At 45.2% G+C, this 25,684-nt stretch overlaps 2 protein-coding genes across 3 annotated transcripts; both read right to left on the reverse strand.

Moving 5' to 3' along the window:
* Nucleotides 1–589: 589 nt before the first annotated feature.
* On the reverse strand, nt 590–14,929 carry sh2b1 (SH2B adaptor protein 1). Of its 2 annotated transcripts, XM_015941025.3 has the most exons (9): nt 13,012–14,929; nt 12,787–12,888; nt 12,059–12,150; nt 11,878–11,960; nt 11,002–11,157; nt 10,411–10,622; nt 7,543–7,717; nt 4,985–5,075; nt 857–1,164 (listed from the first exon to the last, which is right to left on the reverse strand). In XM_015941025.3, the coding sequence occupies exons 1-9, from the start codon at nt 14,719–14,721 to the stop codon at nt 1,143–1,145; spliced, it is 2,643 nt and encodes an 880-aa protein (XP_015796511.1). In that variant the 5' UTR covers nt 14,722–14,929; the 3' UTR covers nt 857–1,142. The 2 variants fall into 2 exon arrangements, with proteins under 2 accessions (XP_015796510.3, XP_015796511.1); XM_015941024.3 differs by lacking the exon at nt 4,985–5,075 and having other exon boundaries at nt 590–1,164.
* Nucleotides 14,930–19,342: 4,413 nt separating this feature from the next.
* Nucleotides 19,343–21,973, reverse strand: LOC107372823 (heat shock 70 kDa protein 1). The gene is made up of 2 exons (XM_054735695.2): nt 21,817–21,973; nt 19,343–21,471 (listed from the first exon to the last, which is right to left on the reverse strand). The coding sequence occupies exon 2, from the start codon at nt 21,446–21,448 to the stop codon at nt 19,526–19,528; it is 1,923 nt and encodes a 640-aa protein (XP_054591670.2). The 5' UTR covers nt 21,449–21,471; nt 21,817–21,973; the 3' UTR covers nt 19,343–19,525.
* Between the last annotated feature and the right edge of the window lie 3,711 nt (nt 21,974–25,684).

Here is a 25,684-nt window from a genome sequence, read left to right on the forward strand (position 1 = left end):
ACATCTCCGAGCAAACATGAAGGAGAAGTTGATTATTATTATGTTTTATAGTAAAATCAGAAGTAACTCGAGCAGCACCTTGTGAAACATATCTACCACTTTATTAACTCTGAACCGCTTAAATAACCTCAATTACCTCCAACCTGACACAGCCAATCAAAACAACGGAAGATTCGATTTCACCATGGAACAGAACGCGTAGACGGTTTTGCCGCTGGCCGCTGCCGTGGATCGCCTCCCGTGTGTCAGGTAATAAAAGCGACGGCAACAAATTTCGCTGATCGCGGTCGTTTGTCGCCTCCCGTGTGTCGAGCCCATGAGAAGTGGTGTTTGCGTGGTGACCTGAAGCGGTTTCTGAGGAGCATCACCACCGCGGCTCAGTGTAGGTGTAACGTTTTGGGTCTCTCTGCCACAGTAGAAACATCTGTAGAGTGTTTGGCCTCTGACTAACATGTGCTGTCTTGGCAGGACCACTGTGAGGTATCAGGTCTGCTGACTCCAGAGTCCTCATCTAGGATGAAGAGTTTTCTGAGAGGCGCACCGGCAAAACAAAGCTTATCTGGCTAAAAAAGTAAAGAAATGTACGGCTAGTTAGTGTTGTAAAGCTGCTCCCACCGGCCCTCTCTCAGTCTCGTATAGTGTTAGTACTTTTACACCTCCTCCTCTTCACTAGCAAAATAAAAATACTGGTTATGAATGGCTATGACATACGCCGCCTCTTCCAATCTCACTTTCTCACACACAAAACCACACAAACATCCTCTTCCTCCACCTCCTCCCGGCTGCCACTCCATCAGTAGAAGGAGTACTGGTTATCGATGGCTCGAGGGGCCCTTGCACCCTCCCTCTCTTCACCCTCTACAGCTTCCAACTGGCGAAGAGGAGTGTCCCTGTCTTCCCAGTCCTCTACTCCCCCTCCACTGCTGGCACCTCCTCCTCCTGGTGTTGCAGCTGCAGCTGCTGTGGCTGCCACCATCCCTGCAGACACTCCTCCTCCCCCTCCTACTGCTGCTGCTGCTCCTCCCCCTCCAGTTCCTGTTGCTGCTCCTCCTGTTGCTCCCAGCTCTGGCTCATTTCCTCTTTCCTGGGGTGGAGTTGGTGGAGGCGGGCGTCCTGGTGGTAGAGGAGGAGGCTGAGGTGGACTACGGGGTCTGCTGGTCAAGTCTACCAAGAGAAGCGGGAGAGGTCAGAAAATCAGTGTAAATGAAGGAAGGAGGCGGCGAGGAGAGGAGGAGTCAGAAGACAGGAGGGTAAGAGGTTGGAGAATGAAATGAAAGAGTCAGGTTTGGTGAAAGAGCCTTGTGATGATGGACTTCATGGAAACAACTGAACAAAAACAAACACCTGGGGCTCCATCTTCATCCCACAACGATCTCCAGCAGATAATGCGGTAGGAAGGAAACAAGCTGCATCTGGATGTAAACAGCTCAGTTGAGCTGATACCGGTAACTTCTGGAAGTGACGAGACCGCAGAAGCGGCCATCTGATTAGATCATCGCCACTAAGTAACATGCGTAACACCATCACACAGTACAGTACGCACCGAATGAGCTGTGCTGCAGCGTTGTTGTCCGTTTGTGGTCATTGTGAACATCCTCTTTAACTTTGCCTGCTTCACTCTCACCAGCGTTTGATTACTTTAAGTTGCTAAAGGGAACCTAGGCCACGCCCATCTACTTCCGCATCGTGGGTCCTCAGAAGGACGAAAAAATGAATGCAAGTCAATGGGGCTAAACACGCTGTTGTTTTTAATTCTGTTTGCTATGTGCTATGAATTTCACACATGATGTCCATGAATTTTAGACATTTTTATACCAAGAACACGCTCATTTTTGAACGGGGGTAACGTTATTTTAGGTTGTGTGTGAAAATAAGTCCAGGACTACAAATGCGCATCGCCAAAGTGACGTCATCGAACCAGACACGGAGAAAAACAGACGGAAAATGGCTGTAAGTTCAGCAAACTTCAAATCCTTCCTTCAGGAGGAAAGGACCACCAATAACCCGGCCGTGTGGTAAGTAGCCGCTGCGCTAGGGGAGAGGAGATTATGTGGTGACGTCATATTATGCCACGAACCTAGTCATGCTAATTACGAACTTTTACAAGCGATAAATCTCAAAGTAAGTGACTGGCGTGCTCGAAACACCCATCAGTAGTTTTCATTTGAATAGAAGTACAACACATGTATGCGCGATCCAGGGCGTAAGGCAAAGCGGATATCTCTTACTGCCCCGTTGACTTGCATTCATTTTTTCGTTCTTGCGGGGACCCATGAGCCAACCGGAAAGGGAGGAGACTTAGGCTCCCTATAAGCTAACCGGAAGACTGCCAACCCGCGCATGTTGCCACCTACGGTACAGGAGTGGAATGAACATTTGAGAGCTTGATTTTCTAACGTACACGTAAACTAGAATAAAGGATCCCAGCTTATTAGATCAATCTAGATCGACTTAAATGTTTGGTCCTAAATAATAAAGGTTTTAGAGCTGATAGGGCAGAACGCAGAACTAGACAAGAAACCTCCAGATTCAAAATCTGGAGTTTGACAAAACGGGACTTCTCCAAAGGTAAGCAGGGACCTGAATTTAGCACAAGGGTTCGGATCTGTCCTCATTGCTTCACATTTCACTTTAAAGACTTTTTCTTAAGACGCCTGCTGCTGATTTCCAGTTCAGTCTACCTGAAAAAAATATATCTGCATTTGGTACAATGTGGTCATAAAACATGGAAGCTTCCATAAATCAGAAAAGATAAGAGGAAAGGAAGCTCGAAGGTTACATGCAGCATTCTACCTCAGAGGTTTTGCTGAAAAAGGCAAACCTGTGAAAAAGCATTTTTGAATGGCGTCTGCTGATGCCCTTCCCTACTGAGCTACAACCAATTAGCACGAGTTAACCAAAAGGTCCACTTAGCAACTTTACCAGGCCATTCCGAGTACCTATCCCTCACCAGGTACTCACAAAGTTACCGAAAATGGCCTGAAAAATGGCTGTTCAGCTGGCTCGATCAAGTTGAGATGTGCATGTCGGGAAGTTTCTGTAAATTTACCCTGAAGTTCCGACAGTGGAAACACACCTTTTGTCTAACCCGGCCACGGTGACAATATCAGATATTCTCAAGTGTCAGACATGCAACAGTTTTCACAATCCAGCCATAAACTCGTTAGTCAAATTAATTTGAGAATTTTCAAAAATGAAATCTCACCGACACCAATATTAACCCATAAAAACCAGTCAGTGCATTTGTTACTTAAACAATTGTCTAATTTATTTTCCATTTTTATAATAAGGATGTTTTATTTTCCTAATTTTTGTCACTGGCTTAAAGTTAAATTTAGAACAGATTTATATTAGGATTAATATCCATCTCCTTAACGTCCTAAAGATGAATTTTTATTATGTTTTAAAGACCAAGTTCTCTCACTCAATTTTAAAGACCAAGTTCTCTCACTCAATTTTCTAAGCATATGCAGTGGTCTCAAGTATAAATAAATGTCTTGTGTCATTCTCTGTGGGGGGGAAAGCTCTGGCACTCCTGTTTCAGTAAATAGAAGTGAACCAGAGTGAAGGTGAGCTGGACACGGCAGGATTTGGAGTCTTACTTCCTGATATTCTGACACCTCGCCTCTGATTGGCTAACAGCAATGTGACTGTGTGTTATGACCACGGTCATAAGGAACATTATTTCTTCTGTTTTTGTACTTTTATTTTTTTTTTTAAGTGTTATTTTGAGTGTGCAGGTGCCCTCCTAGGATTGGTGGATGATGGCCAGGGGACGTTTGGATTGGAAGATCAGCTGGAGCAAAGCTGTTAAAAGGAGCCTGATGAGATGCAGCTGGGTTCTTCATTCTCCACTCATTCCAATCAGCCACCACTTGATGCTCTGTGTTTGTGTGATGCCCTTGTGTTTTTGTGACTATTACCTGCCATTTGAGGATTCTGTAGGGGTGAACCGCCTTTTTTCTTTGCATTCCTGTTTTCTCCTGTTTTGGATAGTCAGGAAGGTAAGTTTGGCTGTCAGTTATTTCCTTTAAGCTTGTAGGTCAGTTGTCACTCTGAAGTTAGAGGTGTTTTGTTTATTGTTTTAGGCATTGGTTCACCCTGAGTTATTAATCCTCCCTCGTCCTTAGTTCATCGCCTTGATCTTGTGAATAAATTATTGTACTCGGAATTCTGCTGTGGTGGTTTGGAACTGGTGGAAGATTGAGCCATTTTTATGTTACAACCTGGCCCTCCTAGACGGGTAACACTGACTCGCTGATGTCTTATCTCCACAAATAACACAAGCTTGAAGGAGTTCTGCTCTGTTGTGGAGTTGCTAATGCTAACAGTTAGCTTCTACTAGCCAAGACGTGCGCCGCCATCTTCTGAACACTAAATCAGCAGTCTTCCTCTAGCCAAGGTGGGCGAGTCCATGAATGGTAACTTACAATGAAGTTGAATTGACTGGCATTTATACTCCAAGCACTTCCGTCCATCTTCTCCTGGTGGGTAATGCAGGCACTAGCGATACAGGACTATTTTTATATTTAGCCTGCATGTGAAACCCAGAGTGACTGATTGTATTTCACAAATAACAAATAAACAATGGTTTTCCAGTGAACTTTGTCTTTAAAAGTTTTTTTTGAAGTTCCATATTTTCAACACAAGACAAAGTAGAAATGAAAAAATACATTTCTTTAGACCCTCTTTTGCTCACACTAATTAAAATCTGCCTTTAAAATTAAATAAATCCTTTAACAGCCATAAAACCCAAGAGTACCGTTTCCCACATACGGACTCTGCTCTGTTATAAACAGCTCCAGTGGGGCAGGAAAGTCTGACCTGATTGGTTCAGAGCTGAATCCTGCTCTGCTAAAAGCAAACTGATGTTTTGTTTAGTTGGTTCAGACATCACCAGTCTTGATTAAATGACAAATGTGTCCTCCTCAGTCACTCACTGCCACACACTCATCCTCTCTCAGCATAGTCCGGTCGCACTTACACACAGTCAGAGATGGGGGTTGATGGAGAGTCGGGATGGCGCGTGGTGATGACATCACAGACTGCAGGCCGACTGCCTGCCCTGTCGCGGCCTGCAAGGGATGAGCCAACGGATACAACAAGACAACAACAGAGAGGTCAGAGCACTGATGGGTTACACAGATGGGAAAGCTGCTGGGTTGAAACTAAACAGTCAGGAGTCGCATCAGAGAGCTTCTTTACTCATATCTGATCAAAGTCAGAAGCTTCAGAGGGAAATATCACTGGATTTACATCGTCTCATGTAGGAAATGTGGAAAAATTGATGAGGCAGATGAATATTAGCTGTATGGACAAAAATATGAGATGTGAATCCTGAGGACGTGAGTAGAAGGTGACTGGACTTCCTGTTTAGTTATCCAACAGATATCATCTCAGACAAACCCTTGCTCCTGTAAGAAGTTACCAGCATGTTGGAATCCTTTATTGGAATTATCTGAAAATAAAAATCTTCCCTGATTAGCTATAAAATAAACCAAACAGCATCACCTACTGGCTATCCTTGCACATGTCTTAATGAGAAAAGTAGAGTTCAGCCACATCAACAGAGCTGCAGCTGGTTTAGGAAACAACAAAGAAGTCCAGGCGTCTCCTGTTCCAGGACTCAGGACTGATGTGGTCCAGATTACTGAGACCAGCAGGATGAGATGTGGCTTCATGAGACTCAGAAGGGTTGGATCATGCAGAACTGATTGGAGCAACACATCCAGGTTTTCAGCCCCTGGGCAACAGCGCTGCTCCATCTTGGCTGAGAACACCCTTCCACTTGGATCGTAAACAAACTTCTGAGGCATTTGTTAAGAATTGCCCAAATTAAACCGCCTGTTTGGGAGACATGTGTTTATTGTGAGTGACCACATCAGTGAGCACCAGAACATTTTTATAAAATAAACTTAAGTTCAGTAGGTCACTCATCGCCACCTAATGGCTTTCCTCATGCTCGCCACATATTTGTTAAAGAACGGGTTTTATTGTTTATTTATTGAACCTTTGCTTTAATGAAGGAAACAAACTATTTCCGTTCCTCCTGTGCAAAACAGAACCGAGCCTTTTAGGCACAACATCAGTGAGTGCGTTTACATGCAGCCAGTAACCCTTTTAAAACCCGAATATTCACAATAACCCGGTTCCGCACGGCCGTGTAAACACCGCCAAAAACCCGGATATGCTCATAACCCGGTTACTACACCTGGGGTAACCCTTGTCTAACCCGAATGTTTGGTCGTGTAAACGCATACCGGGATATCCCCATCAAAGTGTGTGTTCTGCGCATGCTCTGTTCGCAAGGAATCTTGGTCTTTTGAGTAGCGAGACGTCTTGTATGCGCCAGAACACCGGAAGTAAACAACAAGTTGGGAGCAACATGGCGAGTCGCGGCACAGCACCACACTTTTGGAGTGACGAGGAAACCTCTGTCTTCATCGGTCTGGTGAAAAGTATGAACATTATGTCTTTTGTTGACGGCCGAAAGTACAGAGACAGCGAAATATACAAGCATATTGCGTCTTGACGTAGTCCATACGTCCGGACGCTACCCCAACGTCAGCATTTACATCGGGTTATGCAAGTTAGAGGTAACTCTTTCCATTTATGCTTGTAAACGGGTTATTCTGATCAACTCAGAAACCCGAATACCGACCTTAACCCGATCCTAACCCGGACATTGGCTGCATGTAAACGTAGTCACTGTTAATTCCAGCACATTCACTCCATGTTTCACCCAAAATGGGACGGGGCCATTTGATGGAGCAGGAAGTGATGTGATTTTGCTCCAATCTTGTGTCTAAACAACATGCAGAAGCACACATGTAAAGAGCCCACTCACACCTGTCCAGGTTCAGTCTCTGTTGATCGTTACAGGTGCTGGACCACCTGATTCAGAAGTCACTCACTAAACATGGCTGTTTTTTCCCCATACTGAAGTGTCACAATATTATTTTCAAATAGATATTTCATTATCATCTAATATTAAAACTATCATTTTTGTCTTATTTGTCATCCACATAATTTAAGTTGTTTTTTGTTTCCTGATCTGCTCATGGTCATGACCACTGGTTATTTATTTTATTTTAATTTCAACAAAACTTTTAATCAAATCTTATTACTGAGGTTTAACTTGGAAAACAGACCTTTTACTGCACACGATCTTTTCACATCACCACAACTAAAAATGTCCTGCAGATAAATTAAAGGCCCCGTCAGCCCCGATTTGCATCCATTCCAGCTACAGAAATTTTAACCACTTTCAATTAACAGTGCAGTGTTTCACCTCGTGTATGTTTCTGAAGAAACCTGGAATTATTTACTGATTAATTCACATCCTTTTATCAATTTGTTTACATGTCTTTACAGATTTCAGTGCCTCTGCAGCCTCACAAGCTAAAGTTTAATAAAATACAAATGTATTAACAAAATTAAGGTTAATTAGACTGATAATTAGTCTTTAAAGTTGGCAACATCTTCCTAAAACAGCTGACCACAGTCCAAAAGCCAGTAGCTGAGGCTTAGTCAGAGTCCCACCTGGCTGCCGAACTGCGGTGGCGCCCACGAAGCTGATGAGCGTGACATCAGACGCACCGCCGGACTCCAAGGGAATCGGGTGCACCCGGAAATGCTCCAACATGTCGAAGATAGACTGGAACCAGAGGTGCTGCACTCGGCACTGACCGTCCTCATTCAGGGACAGGCGGAGGTGCTGGTGGGGGGGAGAACAGACGAATTAATAATATACAGAAAGAACCTGATGTTTAATTGAGCAGGACAAAGACGGATGAGCACATGAACAAAATTATACCAAAGGTCTTGTGAGAACTAATGAAAATCTGATCAAAATGGCAGCAGATTGACACGTGAAATGATTCAAAAGTTAACATTTAGAGCTTGAGCAGAAAGTAGAGAAGTGTCTGCTTTACCCTCCCTAAACAACCATAAAATTTGAACAACACCATCTTATTTTGATCATGTTTTCATAGTTTCTGATACAACTGGTTAATCAGAACCTCTTCACTCATGACTAAATGGCACGAGGGGGTCAGTAAACAGTAGGTAACCTGTACACTCCACACAAACACAACTCAGCAGAAAAATGGTGGTGTTGCTGGACATCCTGCTCAGCTTTATGGCTTTTTGTCAGACTCTGAACCAGGAAAAGGCTGCCGGCAAAAACTCCTGCGTAACCAGTGACTCCGCCCCCTAGCCAATCAGTGACCACAGTGGTGATGCTGGCCTGACTGAGCCTTTCCAGAAACCTCTACGGAGCAGAGACTAAAGATTGGGTAAAAGTAGAAGGAAAATAAAGAACCGTGCTCTGGGAAAACGTGGTCAGGCCGAGCTGCGGAAATCCGAGTTACTCCGAGTAGTGCCCTTCAAAAACCAGCTTCTGGCTCCCTATTACACTCCTTGCAGAACATTAGAAATAGTTTTATTTTCATTAGGAATTTTTCTTGAAAAAAAAATGCTCACTTTTATAAAACTATGCTCTTATTTTTTCTTACAAGCATAGAACCGCATTTAGTGTAACAAATGTCTTATAGTAAAAATATATCCTTAATAGAAAACGCCAACAATACAAGTTCTGAAAGTTCCTTAAACAGAATATCTTACACAAGACAGCAGCACATGTGTCACAGTTTCAGATTATCCACATTAACAAAGCCCATCTGGGTGTTTAACAGTTGATTTTAAACTGTTCTCAAGCCCACGAGGTCTCCATCTGGTTATTTTGCTCTCATTCTAGAGATGCACCGATCAGGTTTTTTGTTGCCAATCACCGATACCGATATCAAAGAATGCTGATCACTGATACCGATCACGTGGATTGGCCAGAAATTTTCTACAACATTTTAATGAGTGCTACAAACTACATAATCTGGCAATAAAGGAAATGTAAGCTAATCTAAAATGGTCTGTATTAGGGTTGTCACGGTGTGAAAATTTAACCTCACGGTTATTGTGACCAAAATTACCACGGTTTTCAGTATTATCGCTGTATTTTTTTTAAACGTGCTACATTTTCACTCATTAAATAAACCCTGTGTGTCAGGAAATATTGTCCTCAGTTTGTGTCTAAATTTAGCCTAAAATGTGTTATTTTGTAATTATGTTGTTTATTTGTTTACATTTTTTCCCTTTAGTCTTTAAAATACCAATATTTGCCCATAACTTCTTATTTTATGTCTGTTTGATGTCATCGTTTTAAAAATATTAGATCAGATGATACTCAGTACTCAAGTAGCCTTCTAATCAGATACTTTTTTACCCTTACTTGCGTAATAAACCCTATATCAGGAAAATATCATCCTCGGTTTGTGTCCTTCCAGTGAGCTTTGCAGATGTGGGAAAATGTCATCAGGCAGTAATCATTGTTAAATTCATAATTATTCTCGGAGAGAGACCAACTCTTATCTGCCCCTGGGAGCCCCGTAATGCATAGCGTCATTTCAACATGGGGGTGTCCGCGACACGGTTTATATGCAGGTAGCGGCGCTGCGGCTGCTTTATATAGCGACTCGTTGCATTCTCCCTCAACCCAAATCCTCGGATCACGCATTTTAGCTAAAACGCTAACGTTAGCTTGCCTTGCGTTGACTGTAGAGTTGTGGGTGATGGTCACGCAGATGTGTCATGAGATTTGAAGCGTTGCTGCCTTTCACAGACACTTTTTCTGCACGTGCTGCAAACAGGATAGCCGTCTTCTATCAACTGTCCCTCAGCATTCTTCAAATATCCAAAAGATGCCCGTACTTCCCACTTTGTCTTCTTTGAGGGATAAAAATGTCCTCCTGAGTGCTGCCGTCTCCTCCTTTGGCCATTATTTCAGCTTTAGCTTCAAGAAAGTTTTGGTTGTAAACAACAAAGTGCGCATGTGCCGCCGGAAACTTCAGCAGATGATACGGATGCTGGTAAGGGTCACCGCGCCTACACGGCAGCCACAGTAAACCCACCGAGATAATATTGTTCTTTAAAAAAACAAGACGGTTATTATTATTGTCAACTTTTTCTTTTTACCGGGGTTTACCGCTACACCGGTTACCGTGACAACCCTACCTGATCGGTCTGCTTTGATCTATTTTGAAAACTCCAATCAAAACCGATAGGGGCGCTATCGGCCGATTACGATCAAATGCCGATGCATCAGTGTATCCCTACCTCATTCTTCTATTTTATGTGGCTTGGATTTATGCCCTTTACTCAGCTGGAATATTTGACCTTAGGTGATCTGCAAGTGATGTCAAGAAACTCGCTGGTACTGTAAAATGGTACCAGTTTGCTGTGCAGTTAGCTGCAGCAACAGACGAGGATGGACGGCAGTGTCACTGGTTCCACATTATTCTTCCTTCATGAACTGTGACACATGTATGCTGCCTACAGAGGAACTTCTGCACTCACCTTGGCCTTGCCCTGAAAGTTAAAGGTGAGGACGTATTCTCCCCGTCTTGTCTCACTCTGACGGACCAGAAAGACGCCATGGCTTGCTGGGCCTCCAGCCAGCACCAACTGGGCGGCTTTGAGACGCGACAGCGTACCGTGGAACCACTGACACTCACTGAGCGGGTGCTCCACCGCCTCGGCCGTCACCACGTCAGAGAAGAGGAAGGATCCTGTGAAAGGCAAAACACTTCATTCAAAATGATCTTATTTTTTTAAATAAAAAATAAAATGTTAAAAAATTTGCAACAATGACCAAGAGCCTCATTATTTGTAGATGTGTTGAATGTTTAAAAGAAACATTTAGGCAAGAACGGACAACTTATCAAAATTAAAACATACAACTGACAATTTTAAATAAATTAAATCTAAATTTCTTGGTAATTTTAGCCTCAGAGAAGAGCAGAATAATTATTTGACTAAATTCTATCTTACATTATTCAATATTTGCACAATTCTGATTCAAGACACATGAAGGTCAGTTTGAACTGCTTTCATAACATTTAAATAAAATCTGACATTTTTCTAAGATAACATACAAACCAGACTTACCTGTAGCATCTGGCGTCTCAGCAAAAGGTGTGCCTAGACTAGCCCCACCTCCCCCAAGAATCCTGCCGTCTGGTTCATCGAGAGGTGCTCGAGGCGGAAGCTCCGGTGGGAGAGGGTCCATCAGAGGAGAGGAGCCCCCAATTCCCCCATAACACACTACAGAAATCAGAAGTCTAATTTATAAACAGGGTACAGAGCTACTCCTACACAGCAGGACTTCCTTCCTTTAGCCTAATCTGATTGTTCCATATGTTCCTAACAGAGCAATTTGCTCCCAGACTGCAGGTTTGCTGGTGGTTCCTAGAATATCTAAAAAAATAGGATGAGAGGCAAATCTTTTAGTCATCAGGCTCCTCTCCTTTGGAACCAGCTCCCAGGTTTAATTCATGAGGCAGACACCTTGATTATTTTCATGACTAGGCTTAAACTTTTTTTATTTGATAGGGCTTATGGATAAATTCTGAATGATGTTAGCCCAGGTGTGGACAAGTGGGGGAGTAGATGAAGGTAGAGAGTACAGTGGGAAATACATCGCAAAGACCGTTCTCCCTGGACAAATGTTTGGTGATGCCTTCCAATATAATTTCCTACTCCGTTGGAACCAATCACCATCAGTTGACCATATGTCCTACCCAGCAACTCTACTGGGCCAATTCCAATTACATACCCCAGTTCAGGTGCTCGGTTGCTCCCTGAAATGACCCAGAAAATGGTCCTTTCAGGCTGTCCCAGTGAAATGGAGACAAGTGCATGCTGTCAAGGTCCAGTAAAATTAACCAGAAATTCTGATAGTAGAAAAGGGCCTTTTGTTGACTTCACACAAGAGCTGAAGCCCGTTGCTGAAATGGCACAGAGACAACAACATCAGCAACTCACCTTGTGAAAGACGTTCTCCTATCTCAGGTGTCCCACTGATGTCTAACGGCCCGCCACACACACCTTCAGCATCTTCTTGCTCGCTGCAGACAGAGGCAGATAAACCTCAAAGCAAACACCAACATCTGCCAGAGAGCTCAACAGTGGGCCTGCCATGTTTGCTTTGGTGAATCAAGTCTACCTGAGACAGATGCCGTTCCTTATGTCACTCAGCCAGGCTCTCATCTGAACAGCATCTCGTGTTTCGATCACGTACTGCGCCAATCCATCCAGCTGAGAATGCGTAAACCCCCCCCACACAAAAAAAAAAATCAGAAATCCAATTTTCTAATTGTCTCAAGAAAGAGGTTGACTATTTGGTCCAACAGCTTTGAAGAGACTCTAAAGGACAAAGAAATGTTGTTTTGTTTCTATTTAAAAAAATAATAAATTAAACTCTTAGAATTTGATTGGCTGAGAGCATTTCCCAAATGTAAACAAATAATTGTATTGATATTTTCTAAGTGTTACAAAGTGCTTGAATATTTGGATAAAGCAGTAAAATTAATACCTAATAATTTTTTACTGGAATACTACCAGCTCTTCGAATGCTTGTGTGATACAACTGCAGTCTTTACTTTGGGTTTTGTACCAACTTACTTCATAAAGAACAAAGAAGTTTGTAGACTGATTTCTTCCTAAGCTTTTCTTTGTTAAGTCATTAAAATGGATTGTTTCATACCGACTCAAAAACATTTATGCGGGGGGACAAAAACACAAATTTGAACAAAAGTGACTTTTTAAACTTTGTTATATCTTTCGTTTCTCCTCATCAGACAGACGAACGTCAGAAACAGCAGGTGGAGAAAACATGAGTGCCTCGAAAAGAATTTCTCCTGAACAAAGAGATACAGCTGAACATGTTGGTACCTGCAGCAGGAAGGTGTTCTCTTTGTCGGGAACCTCCAGCGCCGTGGTGCTCCTCACATCCACAATGGAGCAGCAGGGGACAGTCAACCGAGGCTTCGATGACTGAGGAGACAAACGGGGAACCACGTTAGACTAAAGACTAATGGAGGGAATGTCCAGATAACCAGAAGATGTTGATTATCGTGACTGTAATAACTGTATGTGTCAAGAACAGGAAATGCTTACTTTGGGTGGGATGAAGAATTCAAGGTAGTACTCCTCTCCCCGCTCACCACCCTCTCGGTCTCGCTCTCTGAGAACCAGACGACACTTATGCCAGCGTCCTCCTCTCCAGGGCATGTTTCCTCCACTGGCCAAAGGCTGAATTGGACCTGCCGGGGCTCCTGATGATGGAGCAGTCCCCATGTTGTTGTTGTCTGTGCCATGGTGCAGCAGAGCAAATGAGAAGCCAGAGAAGCCATGGCTTCCACCTAATTCATCACTGGACGAACTAACACTAACTCCACCCTCCCGCACTAGCCGGCCCACTTTCCTCGGAGGACCCATGGCAGCGACTGCACTGCTTGGAGGCAGCGAGGAGGAGTTGGGGTGCGAGCTGGTGGTGGTTTGTGAAAGAATGGGGGGAGGTGACCGTGACAATCTAAGTTTCTCCAAACGATGGCTCCACTTGTCCTTCTCACCTCCTTCACCGTTGCTCCTCCTCCGATCACGTGCAGCTTCCGAAAGAGACAGAGAAGTGGCGCTGCTTGAAGATGAGGGGGGCAGAGATGATGAGGAGGAGTGAGGAAGGGAGAGGGGCATGGACAGGGATACAGGCATGGAGGAGGTGGGTGTAGGGGGCTGAGTACCAGAGGTCCTTTTGGAGGCCAGGCTAGCATCCTGTACACCCATGGTGTAGCTGTAGCTGGAGGGCAGCGGACTCTGACTGGCATCACTGGAGGAGCTCCTCCAGTGCAAGATGCCACGGACACTCCCCCTTACGCTCCGACCCACGTTGCGCAGTGAGAAGCGTTTCTTGAGTTTGTTTTTGGAGTTGGGGGTACCGTTACCTTTGGAGTCAAGTGGAGGAATGACAGAAGTAAGAGGAAGCTGAGGAGTGTGGGAGGCGTCTGTATGGTCAGCCTCTGAGGACTCTGCTTCTTGCTCGTCTGGCTCAACATCCTCACCAACTGAAGCTACGCCCAGCCAGCTGTCTTCCTCTTCCTCAACCGGAGCTTCTCCATTCCCAGGACAGAGCATGACGCCTTTCTCCTCACGCCTTCCATTGTTACCCCCCACAGAAGAGCAGCATGACGATGAGGAGGAGGGTGGCAGGACATGGCCATGGGCATAAGAATCCTGAAACCGGTCACTGACTCTGTTCTCCAACACCAACCGTGACGGGAAAAGCTTGGCTGAAGCTCGTACCGTGTTGGAGGGGGGACATGGGAGGCCTGCTCCCCCAGTGCCCGACAGTGGAGAGACCGCTTCCTCTTCCAGGGAGGTGGCATCTGATGGAGGAGCCCAGCTCACCATCTCATCATGGCCTGCAGCACAGCTCTGGGGGAGCGACCCCTCCAGCTCGCTCTGGAAATGACGAACAAAGCGGTCGGTGAAGCGCCGGCAGAAGGCAGCCGCAGAGTCTGTTGTGTAGTGTGGGTTTTCAAGAAGAAATGCCCGAAAGTGACGTGCAAAGTCGCCGGCTGCAACGCGGGCGTGAAGCTCACAGAATTCGGTCCAGCTCAGGGAAGGAGAGGGGGATGGTGTGGGGGTGTCAGACAGGGAGGGTGTGTGCGCCTGGGGAGGTGGGCTCACCAGAGGCGGGAGGGGGGGAGGCCTGGAGGTCAAGGGCAACAGAGAGGGAGACGGTGGAGATGGAGATGGAGAAGGTGACGGGGGCAATGGAGAGGAGTTGGCAGCCCGAGGACTGGGTGGGGTTAAAAGAGAGCCGTTCATCTTTGTGAAATGTGTGGGACTCGGTTCAGTCGGGTCACTTCAAACATGCAAAATAAACCTCACGTGATTGCACAGCTGGGGGTAAATGACTGGGGCAAACACGGCACATCTGTCCTCTCATTCACACACCAGTGTGAAGTGAAATGTGGTGCACAGCAACATCTGAAATACAGAAGTAAAAAAAACGATCTGGACCCATAAAAATGGGTTTTAAAATGGTCAAATATCTCCAAGGGTTTGATTTGTGCTACATTATTTATTTGTATCAACTATTTTGAGTCAGCAAAAAAGGAAGATCCTTAAAAAAGCAGCAAAGTTTGATGTCTGTATTAAAAGGTCAGTCTCATAGTCATCGTCAGATGAACATCCAAAGAGATGAGGCTGCATGCTAAAAACAAACAAAAACAAAATTAGGAGATTAGGAGAAAAAACTTGAACATTTATTCGTTTGTCAAAAAATGTACATTACAGTATATGACCACAGTATTATTCTTACTTGATAACTTTACATATTTTGCTGTTTAAATCAGAAATATAAACACAATTTCATCTTGTACACAGGGTGGTTTTATCAGTAAGAATGGATGGAATTACATTATTTAACACTTCTTTTATAATATTAAGTTGCAGGATGTTTTGTTATAAATAAAAAATATGACTATTTAGTCAAAAGGATTGTGACAGAATTAGTTTTAAAACATTGCTCAGTGCTAAACCGATTACTCCACTAACTGCTTACACACATATACTGCATCTATTTTGTAGATTAATAAAAACACCACCGGTAGCACTTTTAAAATTCTTTTTTTGGGGGGCGGGGTAAAAAATTATGATGTTAAGAAGTTTTCGTTTTTTTTCGTTGCTGCTTGGGTAATATCTCTAATCTATACAAGATGTCTAACTGAATATAAAAAGAGTGTTTTCTGCACCATATGGTGGTAACAATTCACCGCTAACTGCTTGTTTGTGTATTTTAAAGATGCCTTCATCATGTGTGCTCATTCAGCTCTTCACAGACGTTAGCCAGCTAACAATGGCTCCCTTACATCACCTTAAACGTGCTGTTTATCAGCACTCACGTCTGGCGGAACTAACTAGTTATATTTGCTTTGGTCAGGACTGTAGTTAGCTGTCACTTAAATCACCACAGACTCAACATTTCATCGCTAATGAACGCAAAAGATTACATACAAGCTAGGCTAGCCGTTAGCCAGCTAACCAGCTATTAATAAATCAGCTAAAGCAGCTATATCAACAGCACTATAATGGGGAGAAGTAAAAGCCTAACCTGTTCATCCCAGCCAGGTGTTATCATCTGCGACTGAAGCACACACACAGCTCAGCGTTCGCTCAGTCCACACATCGGAAAGCCCATTTCCCTGAAGCTTGTTGTTGTTGGTGCTGCTAAATATGAACATTGCTATGCCTTGCTTGGACCCGTTCTTCTCGAACTGTCTAAGTTCTCGCGATATTTGGAGGGCGCTCGGTCCACATTCTGCAGACGTGAACTCACCTACCTCGGCAACATCACTGAGTGTAATATGTCGATGAATAAAACCGACCGACTGATCAGCAGCTAAAATAGTTTATTGTTTTGATGACTTTTGCTCGTATGTTGTTAATGATCCGTTTGATCTTTTTTCATTTGTTTTAATGAATTTATTACCTTCAGTCCTTTATTTACCATGATTTAACTTTGATGTTATTTGTGAAGCTCTTTTTGATTTAGCTCATAGGTGCTACATGAATAAACGTTATTTAAAACGTGTAAAAAGTAAAGTATTGATTAGTCTACACATAAGTAGAGATAATACTGATTAATCAAGTTGTTAAAATTGCAAAAAGAAATTCATATAGACAGTAAATTTGTTCGGAATCTATGTATTCAAGCAAGTGTTAATTTTAAACCTATAAAATATACAGAGTAGAACTGTTTTAAAAGGTAAAACAATGCGTAAAATATGAAAATTCTAACATTTAAAAAAATACCATGAAAAGAAAAGAAAATTTAATGTAAAAATTCATTTTATTACATTTTTGACAACTGCCAGAAGAAAGCAATACATACAGATGTTGCTTAGCAATAGAAAAAGACCAACATTTAAAATAAATAAGAGTGTTGCAAGATATATTTTGATTTAACTGGGAAAAAATATTTACAAAATGTTATTTATTTTAGAATGGTTATATTTAGATGGAAAATGTGTGGTCAACTATTTTATAGTCTTAAACAGTCCAAGAGACTCTAGATTCAGGGTCACTTCAGTCCACCCCCTCAATAGAGGGCCCCTGAGTGCCACCGTCTCATGCCTGCTCTCCACTAGAACCAGTGGGCTTCCTTCCCTGATACAGCTATTCTTCTGAACACGTTTAATTTGCAAGACTTAGTGTTAAAGTCTCTTTTGTTTATTTAGGAAAGTGACCTAGAGCTTGAGCTTGTCCCAAAAACGTTGTTTCCAGAAATTCTACAATTAACTCCTTTCCATTAATACAGACTCAAAAGACAGACTGTGCTCAGTGTTGGGTGGGGGAGCCTGCTCATCAGCACCCCATTAGAAAGGGTCGAACTCTTGGAACTGGTAATGGTTGTACCCTATGTGCAGCAGTACTGGGACCAGAGTGAATAGGGTGTGTATGAGAAGCATGAGTGGGTGTCTGGCGTGCATTTTTGTATGTCTTTGGTTGTATGTGCCTGTGTGAGCATGAGGGAGGGAGTGTGTGACTGTATATGTCAGGTGGGGCCTTTGACTCCTCTCTTCTCCTAAGACTTCTATTGATGATATAGATCTTCGTCTCCCCTCCCCCTGCCACACCTGGTGTGGAGTGTGGTGCCTTGGTCTGCCTGAGTGTTCGTGGCTTCCGGGTCAGGGGGTTTAAGATTTTTGGCGTCTGCCTGATCAATCCCAGTGGCTGCCTGGTGGGGTCTGGGTCCCTGGGCTCTTCTGGGACCTGGCGGGGGTGGTCACCCCTAGGTCCCGGGTCGCTGGGTCCCGGGCTCGGCCGGCTAGGGGGTGGGAGGCTGGGGGCGGGCCTGTGGGCTTGCCGCTGACATCTCCCAGGACTCTGCCGGCTGCTGGTTGTGGCCCCCGGGGGCGATCCTCTGTGCCTCTCGAGGGGGGCAAGGGCCTTTCTGGTTACAGTCTCCTTGGGGTTCCTGAGTTCTGGGACAGCGCCTGGATCTCTAGGACTTGGAGCTCCCGGCCGTCTCCTACACATCTTTGGGGGGCAGATCTGTGGCCCCTCACACTCTCTATTGGACGCTTTTATAGAGAAACCCTACATAAACAAGCGCGTGTACACACACAGGTGCTCACATAGGCTTGGGCACATTCAACACATGTCTTAAGGCTGTCATTGCCACTTAATGCACTGTGATTTATTATCGTGTGATTGTTCAGTTAAACAATGTTGATTTTATATTTCATCATCAGGTTGACGCAGTGATAGCTTGCTCCTGTTGTATTGTTGTTGTGTCCCTTTTTTCTATTCTTTCTCTTTCTGCAGGTCTAGAAGCAGAATCTTGTTCATTATTGTTTATTTTTGTGGACGAGGGAGGATTAATAACTCAGGGTGAACCAATGCCTAAAACAATAAACAAAACACCTCTAACTTCAGAATGACAACTGACCTACAAACTTAAAGGAAATAACTGACAACCAAACTTACCTCCCTGACTATCCAAAACAGGAGAAAACAGGAATGCAAAGAAAAAAGGTGGTTCACCCCTACAGAATCCTCGATTGGCAGGTAATAGTCTCAAAAACACAAGGGCATCACACAAACACAGAGCGGTGGCTGATTGGAATGAGTGGAGAATGAAGAACCCAGCTGCATCTCATCAGGCTCCTTTTAACAGCTTTGCTCCAGCTGATCTTCCAATCCAAACGTCCCCTGGCCATCATCCACCAATCCTAGGAGGGCACCTGCACACTCAAAATAACACTAAAGAAAAGAATAGTTCAAAAATAATTTTCCCTATGACCGTGGTCATAACAAATGTTTATTATATGAAGTGCCTTGAGACAACTCGTCGTGATTTGGCGCTATATAAAAAAACTTGAATTGAATCTCGGAAAAATATCACATTTGACAGTTACTATGATGTCATAGGAATAAAGAGAAAGCATGTGTTGCTTTTTAAAATAAAAATATAAAACTGTAAAGTTAGTAAGTTAAAACACCTAAAAATCCCCCAAAGTACAGTTAACCTTATGAGTATTTAGCCCCTGGGAGTCTTTTTAAATTTCACCTTCTAAGCCAATTTCATCAGAACTATAACGTCAGCTGTCCCAATCTATTGTGCATGAAATGAAATATACAAATGTTACCTTTAGATGCGATTTTTAAAAATAATATGAAAAAAATGTATTCTGGTTGTTTCATTTTTTAATAATGAAATATTCCCTAAAAAAACATTTGTATTTTTGTTTACTTTCATCTATAAGATCTAATTATTCCTCTGAACACGTTTAATTTGCAAGATATTTTGTGTTAAAGTCTCCTTTGTTTATTTAGGAAAGTGACTTAATGTTGAGCTGGTCCCAAAAACGTTATTTCCAGAAATTCCTCAATTAATTCTTTTCCAAAATCACACAGACTCAAAAGACAGAAAACATTCGTATTTTAGTGACTTTCATCTTTATTGCAACACCCAGCAAACAAAAGATGAAAACATCAAAATTTTACATAACATTCAGTGTCTTGTTTTGTAAAATCATCTTGACATAATATTTAAACTTCTAATGTAAACATGAAAAATATTCTCTATAAACAATGCTAAAAGGTCCTAGAGTTCAGGGTCCCTTCAGTCCACCTCCTCAATAGTGGGCCCCTGGGTGCCGCCTCGTGCCTGCTCTCCACAAGAACCAGTGGGCATCCCTCCCTGATACAGCTTGCGGATGATGGGGTTGCACACGTTCTCCAACTCTTTCTGCTTGTGTTGGTACTCGTCTTTCTCAGCCAGCTGGTTGTTCTCCAGCCAGGCGATGGTTTCCTGACACTTCTCAGTCACCTTCTTCTTGTCCTGGTCACTAATTTTGTCCTTCAGCTTCTCATCCTCCACGCTACTCTTCATGTTGAAGGTGTAGGACTCCAGAGAGTTCTTGGCAGCGATCTTCTCCCTCTGCTGCTCGTCCTCAGCTTTGTATTTGTCAGCGTCCTGGACCATCTTCTCGATCTCCTCTTTGCTCAGTCGGCCCTTGTCGTTGGTGATGGTGATCTTGTTCTCTTTGCCCGTGCTCTTGTCCACCGCAGACACGTTCAATATGCCGTTGGCATCGATGTCAAAAGTGACCTCGATCTGAGGGACCCCTCGGGGAGCGGGTGGGATTCCAGACAGCTCAAACTTGCCCAGCAGGTTGTTGTCCTTGGTCATGGCTCTCTCACCTTCGTAGACCTGGATCAGGACCCCAGGCTGGTTGTCAGCATAAGTAGTGAACACCTGGGTTTGTTTGGCTGGGATGGTGGTGTTGCGTTTGATCAGGGACGTCATCACTCCTCCGGCAGTCTCGATCCCCAGTGACAGAGGCGCCACGTCCAGCAGAAGAAGGTCCTGGACGTTGCCCGAGGTGTCGCCTGTGAGGATGGCGGCCTGGACGGCGGCGCCGTAAGCCACCGCCTCATCTGGGTTGATGCTCTTGTTCAGCTCCCGACCGTTGAAGAAGTCCTGCAGGAGTTTCTGAATCTTGGGGATTCTGGTTGAGCCTCCCACCAGGACGACGTCGTGGATCTGTCCCTTGTCCATTTTGGCGTCCTTCAGAGCTTTCTCCACAGGCTCCAAGGTCCCCCTGAACAGGTCGGAGCACAGCTCCTCAAAGCGAGCCCTGGTGATGGAGGTGTAGAAGTCAATGCCCGCAAACAGGGAGTCGATCTCGATGCTGGCCTGGGAGCTGGAGGACAGGGTCCTTTTGGCCCTCTCACAAGCAGTGCGCAGCCTCCTCAAGGCTCTCTTGTTATGGCTGATGTCCTTCTTGTGTTTCCTCTTGAACTCCTCCACAAAGTGGTTCACCATGCGGTTGTCAAAGTCCTCTCCTCCCAGGTGAGTGTCACCGGCCGTGGCCTTCACCTCAAAGATGCCGTCATCAATGGTCAGGATGGACACGTCGAAGGTGCCTCCACCCAGGTCGAAGATCAGGACCTGTCGTTCTCCTGACTTGCCCTTTTTGTCCAGTCCGTATGCGATGGCAGCTGCCGTGGGCTCGTTGATGATCCTCAGGACGTTGAGTCCTGCGATGACGCCGGCGTCTTTAGTGGCCTGTCGCTGGGAGTCGTTGAAATAGGCCGGGACCGTGATGACGGCTTTGGACACCTTGTGGCCCAGGTAGGCCTCAGAAATCTCCTTCATCTTCACCAGGACCATGGAGGAAATCTCCTCAGGGGAGAAGGTCTTGTTCTCTCCTTTGTACTCCACTTGAATTTTGGGCTTCCCTCCATCTGAAACCACCTTGAAGGGCCAGTGCTTCATGTCGGCCTGCACCACTGAGTCATCAAACCTTCTTCCAATCAGCCTCTTGGCATCAAACACAGTGTTGCTGGGGTTCAGAGCCACCTGGTTCTTGGCTGCGTCCCCAATCAGCCTCTCGGTGTCAGTGAAGGCCACATAACTGGGGGTGGTCCTGTTGCCCTGGTCGTTGGCGATGATCTCCACTTTTCCGTGCTGGAAAACTCCCACACAGGAGTAGGTGGTGCCCAGGTCGATGCCGATGGCCACGTTTTTAGCTGCACACATCTTGGCCGACTTCACTTTGTGTCCTAAAGTAAAAAAATAAAAATAAAAATAAAACACAAATGAGAAAAATTAGGACTACAGCAGCTGATGGAGCTTCAGGGGACTGGGCTGCCTCATTTAGATCTTTAATGTCTGATGAAGCATTCAGTTATAAAAGCTGATTTTAAACAGGAATAATTTATATCACAACAAAAGCTATTTTAACATTAGATATTTAACTTTCATTCAAACATTCAATAAAGTTATCAAAACAAAGATTAATTTTCCTTCTACATTTCTTCTGAACAAAGTCCATGTAATTCTTATTAGAAAGTTTCAGATGTTCAAATGAAATTTCTTGTTCTATCGGACATGAAAATTGTACTTACTGTTAAAGTGTTGATGTTCTGATCCGTAAATAGGGTTTAATTTCTTCTTCTGAATCTGTTTCCTTCTTCTCTGGATTTCCAACTGCTCTCTGGTCAGTTTCTATAACTGTCTCAGCTCTCAGACCAGCCGCTTTATATCTGTGGAGCTGTCGTCTGGCTGCTTCTAGATGTTTCACGAGAATCAGTCAAGTCACAGGAAACATCACATTCTGTTTCCTGTTGGTAGTTTCAAAGTAAATGTAATTTACTGAACAATACAGTAATGGGACTGAAAGCTGTTTTGTTTTTCTCTGAAGTTCAATCGTTTTAGTTTCCTGTGTGCGTCACTGACTTGGTAGAAGTTTCCTGAAATTTCCACCAATCAGAGGCGCGTGCGCAGCTTTGTCTTTTGCCAGATTCACAAAATAAAAGGAATTTCCGGGACTTCGGAGAACTTTCGGCACAAGTGAAGAAAAAGCGTATTTTAGTTAGTGTGCTAAGCAAAATATTTTCATGTTTTCTCATAATAATAAAGTAATAAATACAGAAACATTTTTAATGAAATATTTCTTAATGAACGGAGTTTTCACTGAGCTGCAGTTGCAAGAAGTTTATATGGCCTATTTAGTCATTTGTTTTTCTCATATTTTATCAACAACAAATTAAATCTCTTTACGTTGTCTTGCAATTTTCGGCATGTCTCTTGAGGCTATGTATATAATATATTTGTGCTCGTCATGGATTGTCCATAATCAACCCCATGCTAAAGCATAAAGGTGTCCTTATGTGCTCATGGGCACCAGGATACCTTTGGCAAGTGCGATGATCGACTTTGTTGTTGTTTCATCTGATCCGTGGCTACATGTCTTGGGACACTCGGGTGAACAGAGGGCCGGAGCTGTCAACTGACCACTACCTGGTGTTGTGACCACTACTCTTCCACCTTTCCGTGGTGGAGGGGTTTGAGTGTCTCAATGATCCTAGGAGCTATGTTGTCTGAGGCTTTATGCCTCTGGTAGAGTCACCCATGGCAAACAGGTCCTAGGTGAGGAATCAGACCAGGGGCAGCGTTAGGCCCGGCTACTTGGGCTCAAGCCCCGAATGTTTTATGAAAAGCCCCGGATATAAACGTGGAAGTAACATGCAGTACCAAAGTCCAACAGAGAGGGAGCAGCTGGCAGTAGTTTGTATACAGCCTGCCTGAGCCTCCACCACTGAAGAAGCCCTTCAGCAGCAGGCTTCTTCTTCAGTGTCTGGCTTCTTCTACAGTGTCTGCCTGGAACGCAAATGTAAAAGATGGACATAAGGGCGTTTTTTAGACCAAAAGTGCCGCGACAGAACCCCAGCTTTGATGAGACTGGTGTTGACTCAGGTTTGTGAGTCTTATTTGAAAATATTTGTTGTGCTGCTGGTTTGCCTAAAGTTAGCTTACTATCAGGTAAAGTTGTTGGAGAAAGAACGTGGGAATATTTACTATCATCTCACACTAAACACTAACAGGAACAATACTCTGCCCTGAATATGCTTAATATGTAGCTTCAGATTAAAAATTATGTAGTACAAGACAAATATATATGATGTTGACTAGTGCGTGTCACGTGTGTGTGTGCGCGTGTGCGTGTTTTAAGCCCTGGATCTTCTTCAGTCCTAAATCTGCCCCTGGATCAGACAAAGAGCAGCCCGAAGACCTCTTATGATGAAATACATAAATGGAAACCGTGTTCCCTCGCCCGGACGTGGATCACCGGTGCCCCCCTCTGGAGCCAGGCCAGGACGTGGGGCACATTGGCGAGCGCCTGGTGGCCAGGCTTTCACCCATGGAGCCCGGCCGGGCACAGCCCGAAGAGGAAACATGGGTCCCCCTTCTCATGAGCCCACCACTCGTTGGAGGGGCCAAAGGGGTCAGGTGCAGTAGTAGTCGAGGGCGGGGACCTTGGCGGTCTGATCCTCGGCTACAGAAGCTGGCTCTTGGAACATGGAATGTCACCTCTCTGGTGGGGAAGGAGTCTGAGTTGGTGTGTGAGGTTGAGAGGTTCCGACTAGATATAGTCAAACTCACCTCAACGCATGGCTCTGGAACCAGTTTCCTTGAGAGGGGTTGGACTTTCTACCACTCTGGAGTTGCGCCCACTGAGAGGCACCGAGCAGGGGTGGGCATACTAGTTGCCCCCCATCTTGGTGCCTGTACGTTGGGGTTTACTCCAGTGAATGAGAGGGTAGCCTGCCTCTGCCTACGTGTGGGGGGACGGGTTCTGACTGTGGTCGGTGCTTATGAACCGAACTATAGTTCAGACTACCCTCCTTCTTTGAAGACCTTGGAGAGGTTGCTGGAAAGCGCTCCTTCCGGTGACTCCCTCGTTCTGCTGGGGGACTTTAATGCTCACGTGGGCAACGACAGTGAGACCTGGAGAGGTGTGGTTGGGAGGAACGCCCCGCCGATCTGAATTCGAGTGGTGTTTTGTTTTTGGACTTCTGTGCCAGTCATGGATTGTCCATAATGAACACCATGTTAAGACATAAAAGTGTCCATATGTGCTCTTGGCACCAGGATACCTTAGGCCGCAGCTTGATGACCGACTTTGTTGTTGTTTCATCTGACCTGCGGCCACATGTCTTGGACACTCGGGTGAAGAGAGGGGCGGAGCAGTCAACTGACCACTACCTGGTGGTGAGTTGGCTCAGATGGTGGGGAAGGATGCCGGTCAGACCAGGTAGCCCAAACGTATCGCGAGGGTCTACTGGGAATGTCTGGCAGAGTCTCCTGTCAGAAGGAGCTTCAATTCCCACCTCCGACAGAACTTCCAAAATGTACCGGGGAAGGCGGGGGACATTGAGTCTGAATGGAACCTGTTCCGTGCCTCCATTTTTGAGGCGGCCGACTGGAGCTGTAGTCGCAGGATCGTCGGTGCCTGTCGTGGTGGCAACTCCCGAACCCGCTGGTGGACACAGGCGGTTAGGGATGCTGTCAAGCTGAAGAAAGAGTCCTATCAGGTCTCTGTGGCCTGTGGGACTCCAGAGGAAGCTGACAGGTACCGGCTGTCCAAGCGGAACACGGCTCGGGTGGTCGCTGAGGCAAAAACCCGGGCGTGGGAGGAGTTTGGTGAGACCATGGAGCAAGACTTTCGTACAGCTTCGATGAGATTCTGGTCAACCATCCAGCGCCTCGCGGTGCGGTGGGGGGTGGGGTGGGGGGGGGGGTGCACTACCAACACCATCTAAAGTGGGGACGGTGTGCTGCTGACCTCTACTCAGGACGTTGTTGATCGGTGTGCAGAATACTTCGAAGACCTCCTCGATCCCACCGACACGTCTTTCAGTGAGGAAGCAGAGTCTGGGGACCTTGAGTTGGCCTCTCAGATCTCTGGTGCTGAGGTCACTGAGCTGGTTTAAAAGCTCCTCTGTGGCAAGGCTCCAGGGGTGGATGAGATCCGCCCGGATTTCCTTAAGGCTCTGGATGCTGTGGGGCTGTGTTGGCTGACGTGTCTCTGCAATACCGCGTGGACATCGGGGGCAGTCCCACTGGACTGGCAGACTGGGGTGGTGGTTCCCTTATTTAAAAAGGGGGACCGCAGGGTGTGTTTCAACTACGGGGGGATCACGCTCCTGAGGCTTCCTGGTAAGGTCTATTCAGGGGTTCTGGAGATGAGGGTCCGTCGGATTGTTGAACCTCAGATTCAGGAGGAGCAATGTGGTTTTCGTCCCGGCTGTGGAACACTGGACCAGCTCTATACCCTTAGAGGGATCCTGGAGGGCGCGTGGTAATTTGCCCAACCAGTCTACATGTGTTTTGTGGATTTGGAGAAGGCGTTTGACCGTGTCCCTCGGGGGGCCCTGTGGGGGTACTCCGGCAGTATGGGGTACCAGGCCCTCTGATACGGGCTGTCAGGTC

The sequence above is a fragment of the Nothobranchius furzeri genome, chromosome 5 (genome assembly GCF_043380555.1).
Source record: "Nothobranchius furzeri strain GRZ-AD chromosome 5, NfurGRZ-RIMD1, whole genome shotgun sequence".
Classification (NCBI taxonomy): Eukaryota; Metazoa; Chordata; class Actinopteri; order Cyprinodontiformes; family Nothobranchiidae; genus Nothobranchius; species Nothobranchius furzeri.

What these genes read in the sequence shown, in the direction of transcription:
- sh2b1 (XM_015941024.3), bottom strand. Translation starts at nt 14,721, where the DNA reads ATGAACGGCTCTCTTTTAACCCCACCCAGTCCTCGGGCTGCCAACTCC. An exon ending in TGAGACGCCAGATGCTACAG is followed by an intron (nt 10,623 to 11,001) that starts GTAAGTCTGGTT and finishes TGCCTTTCACAG; the next exon opens with GATCCTTCCTCTTCTCTGAC. An exon ending in CACCGCAGTTCGGCAGCCAG is followed by an intron (nt 1,165 to 7,542) that starts GTGGGACTCTGA and finishes TTCTCTTGGTAG; the next exon opens with ACTTGACCAGCAGACCCCGT.
- LOC107372823 (XM_054735695.2), bottom strand. Translation starts at nt 21,448, where the DNA reads ATGTGTGCAGCTAAAAACGTGGCCATCGGCATCGACCTGGGCACCACC.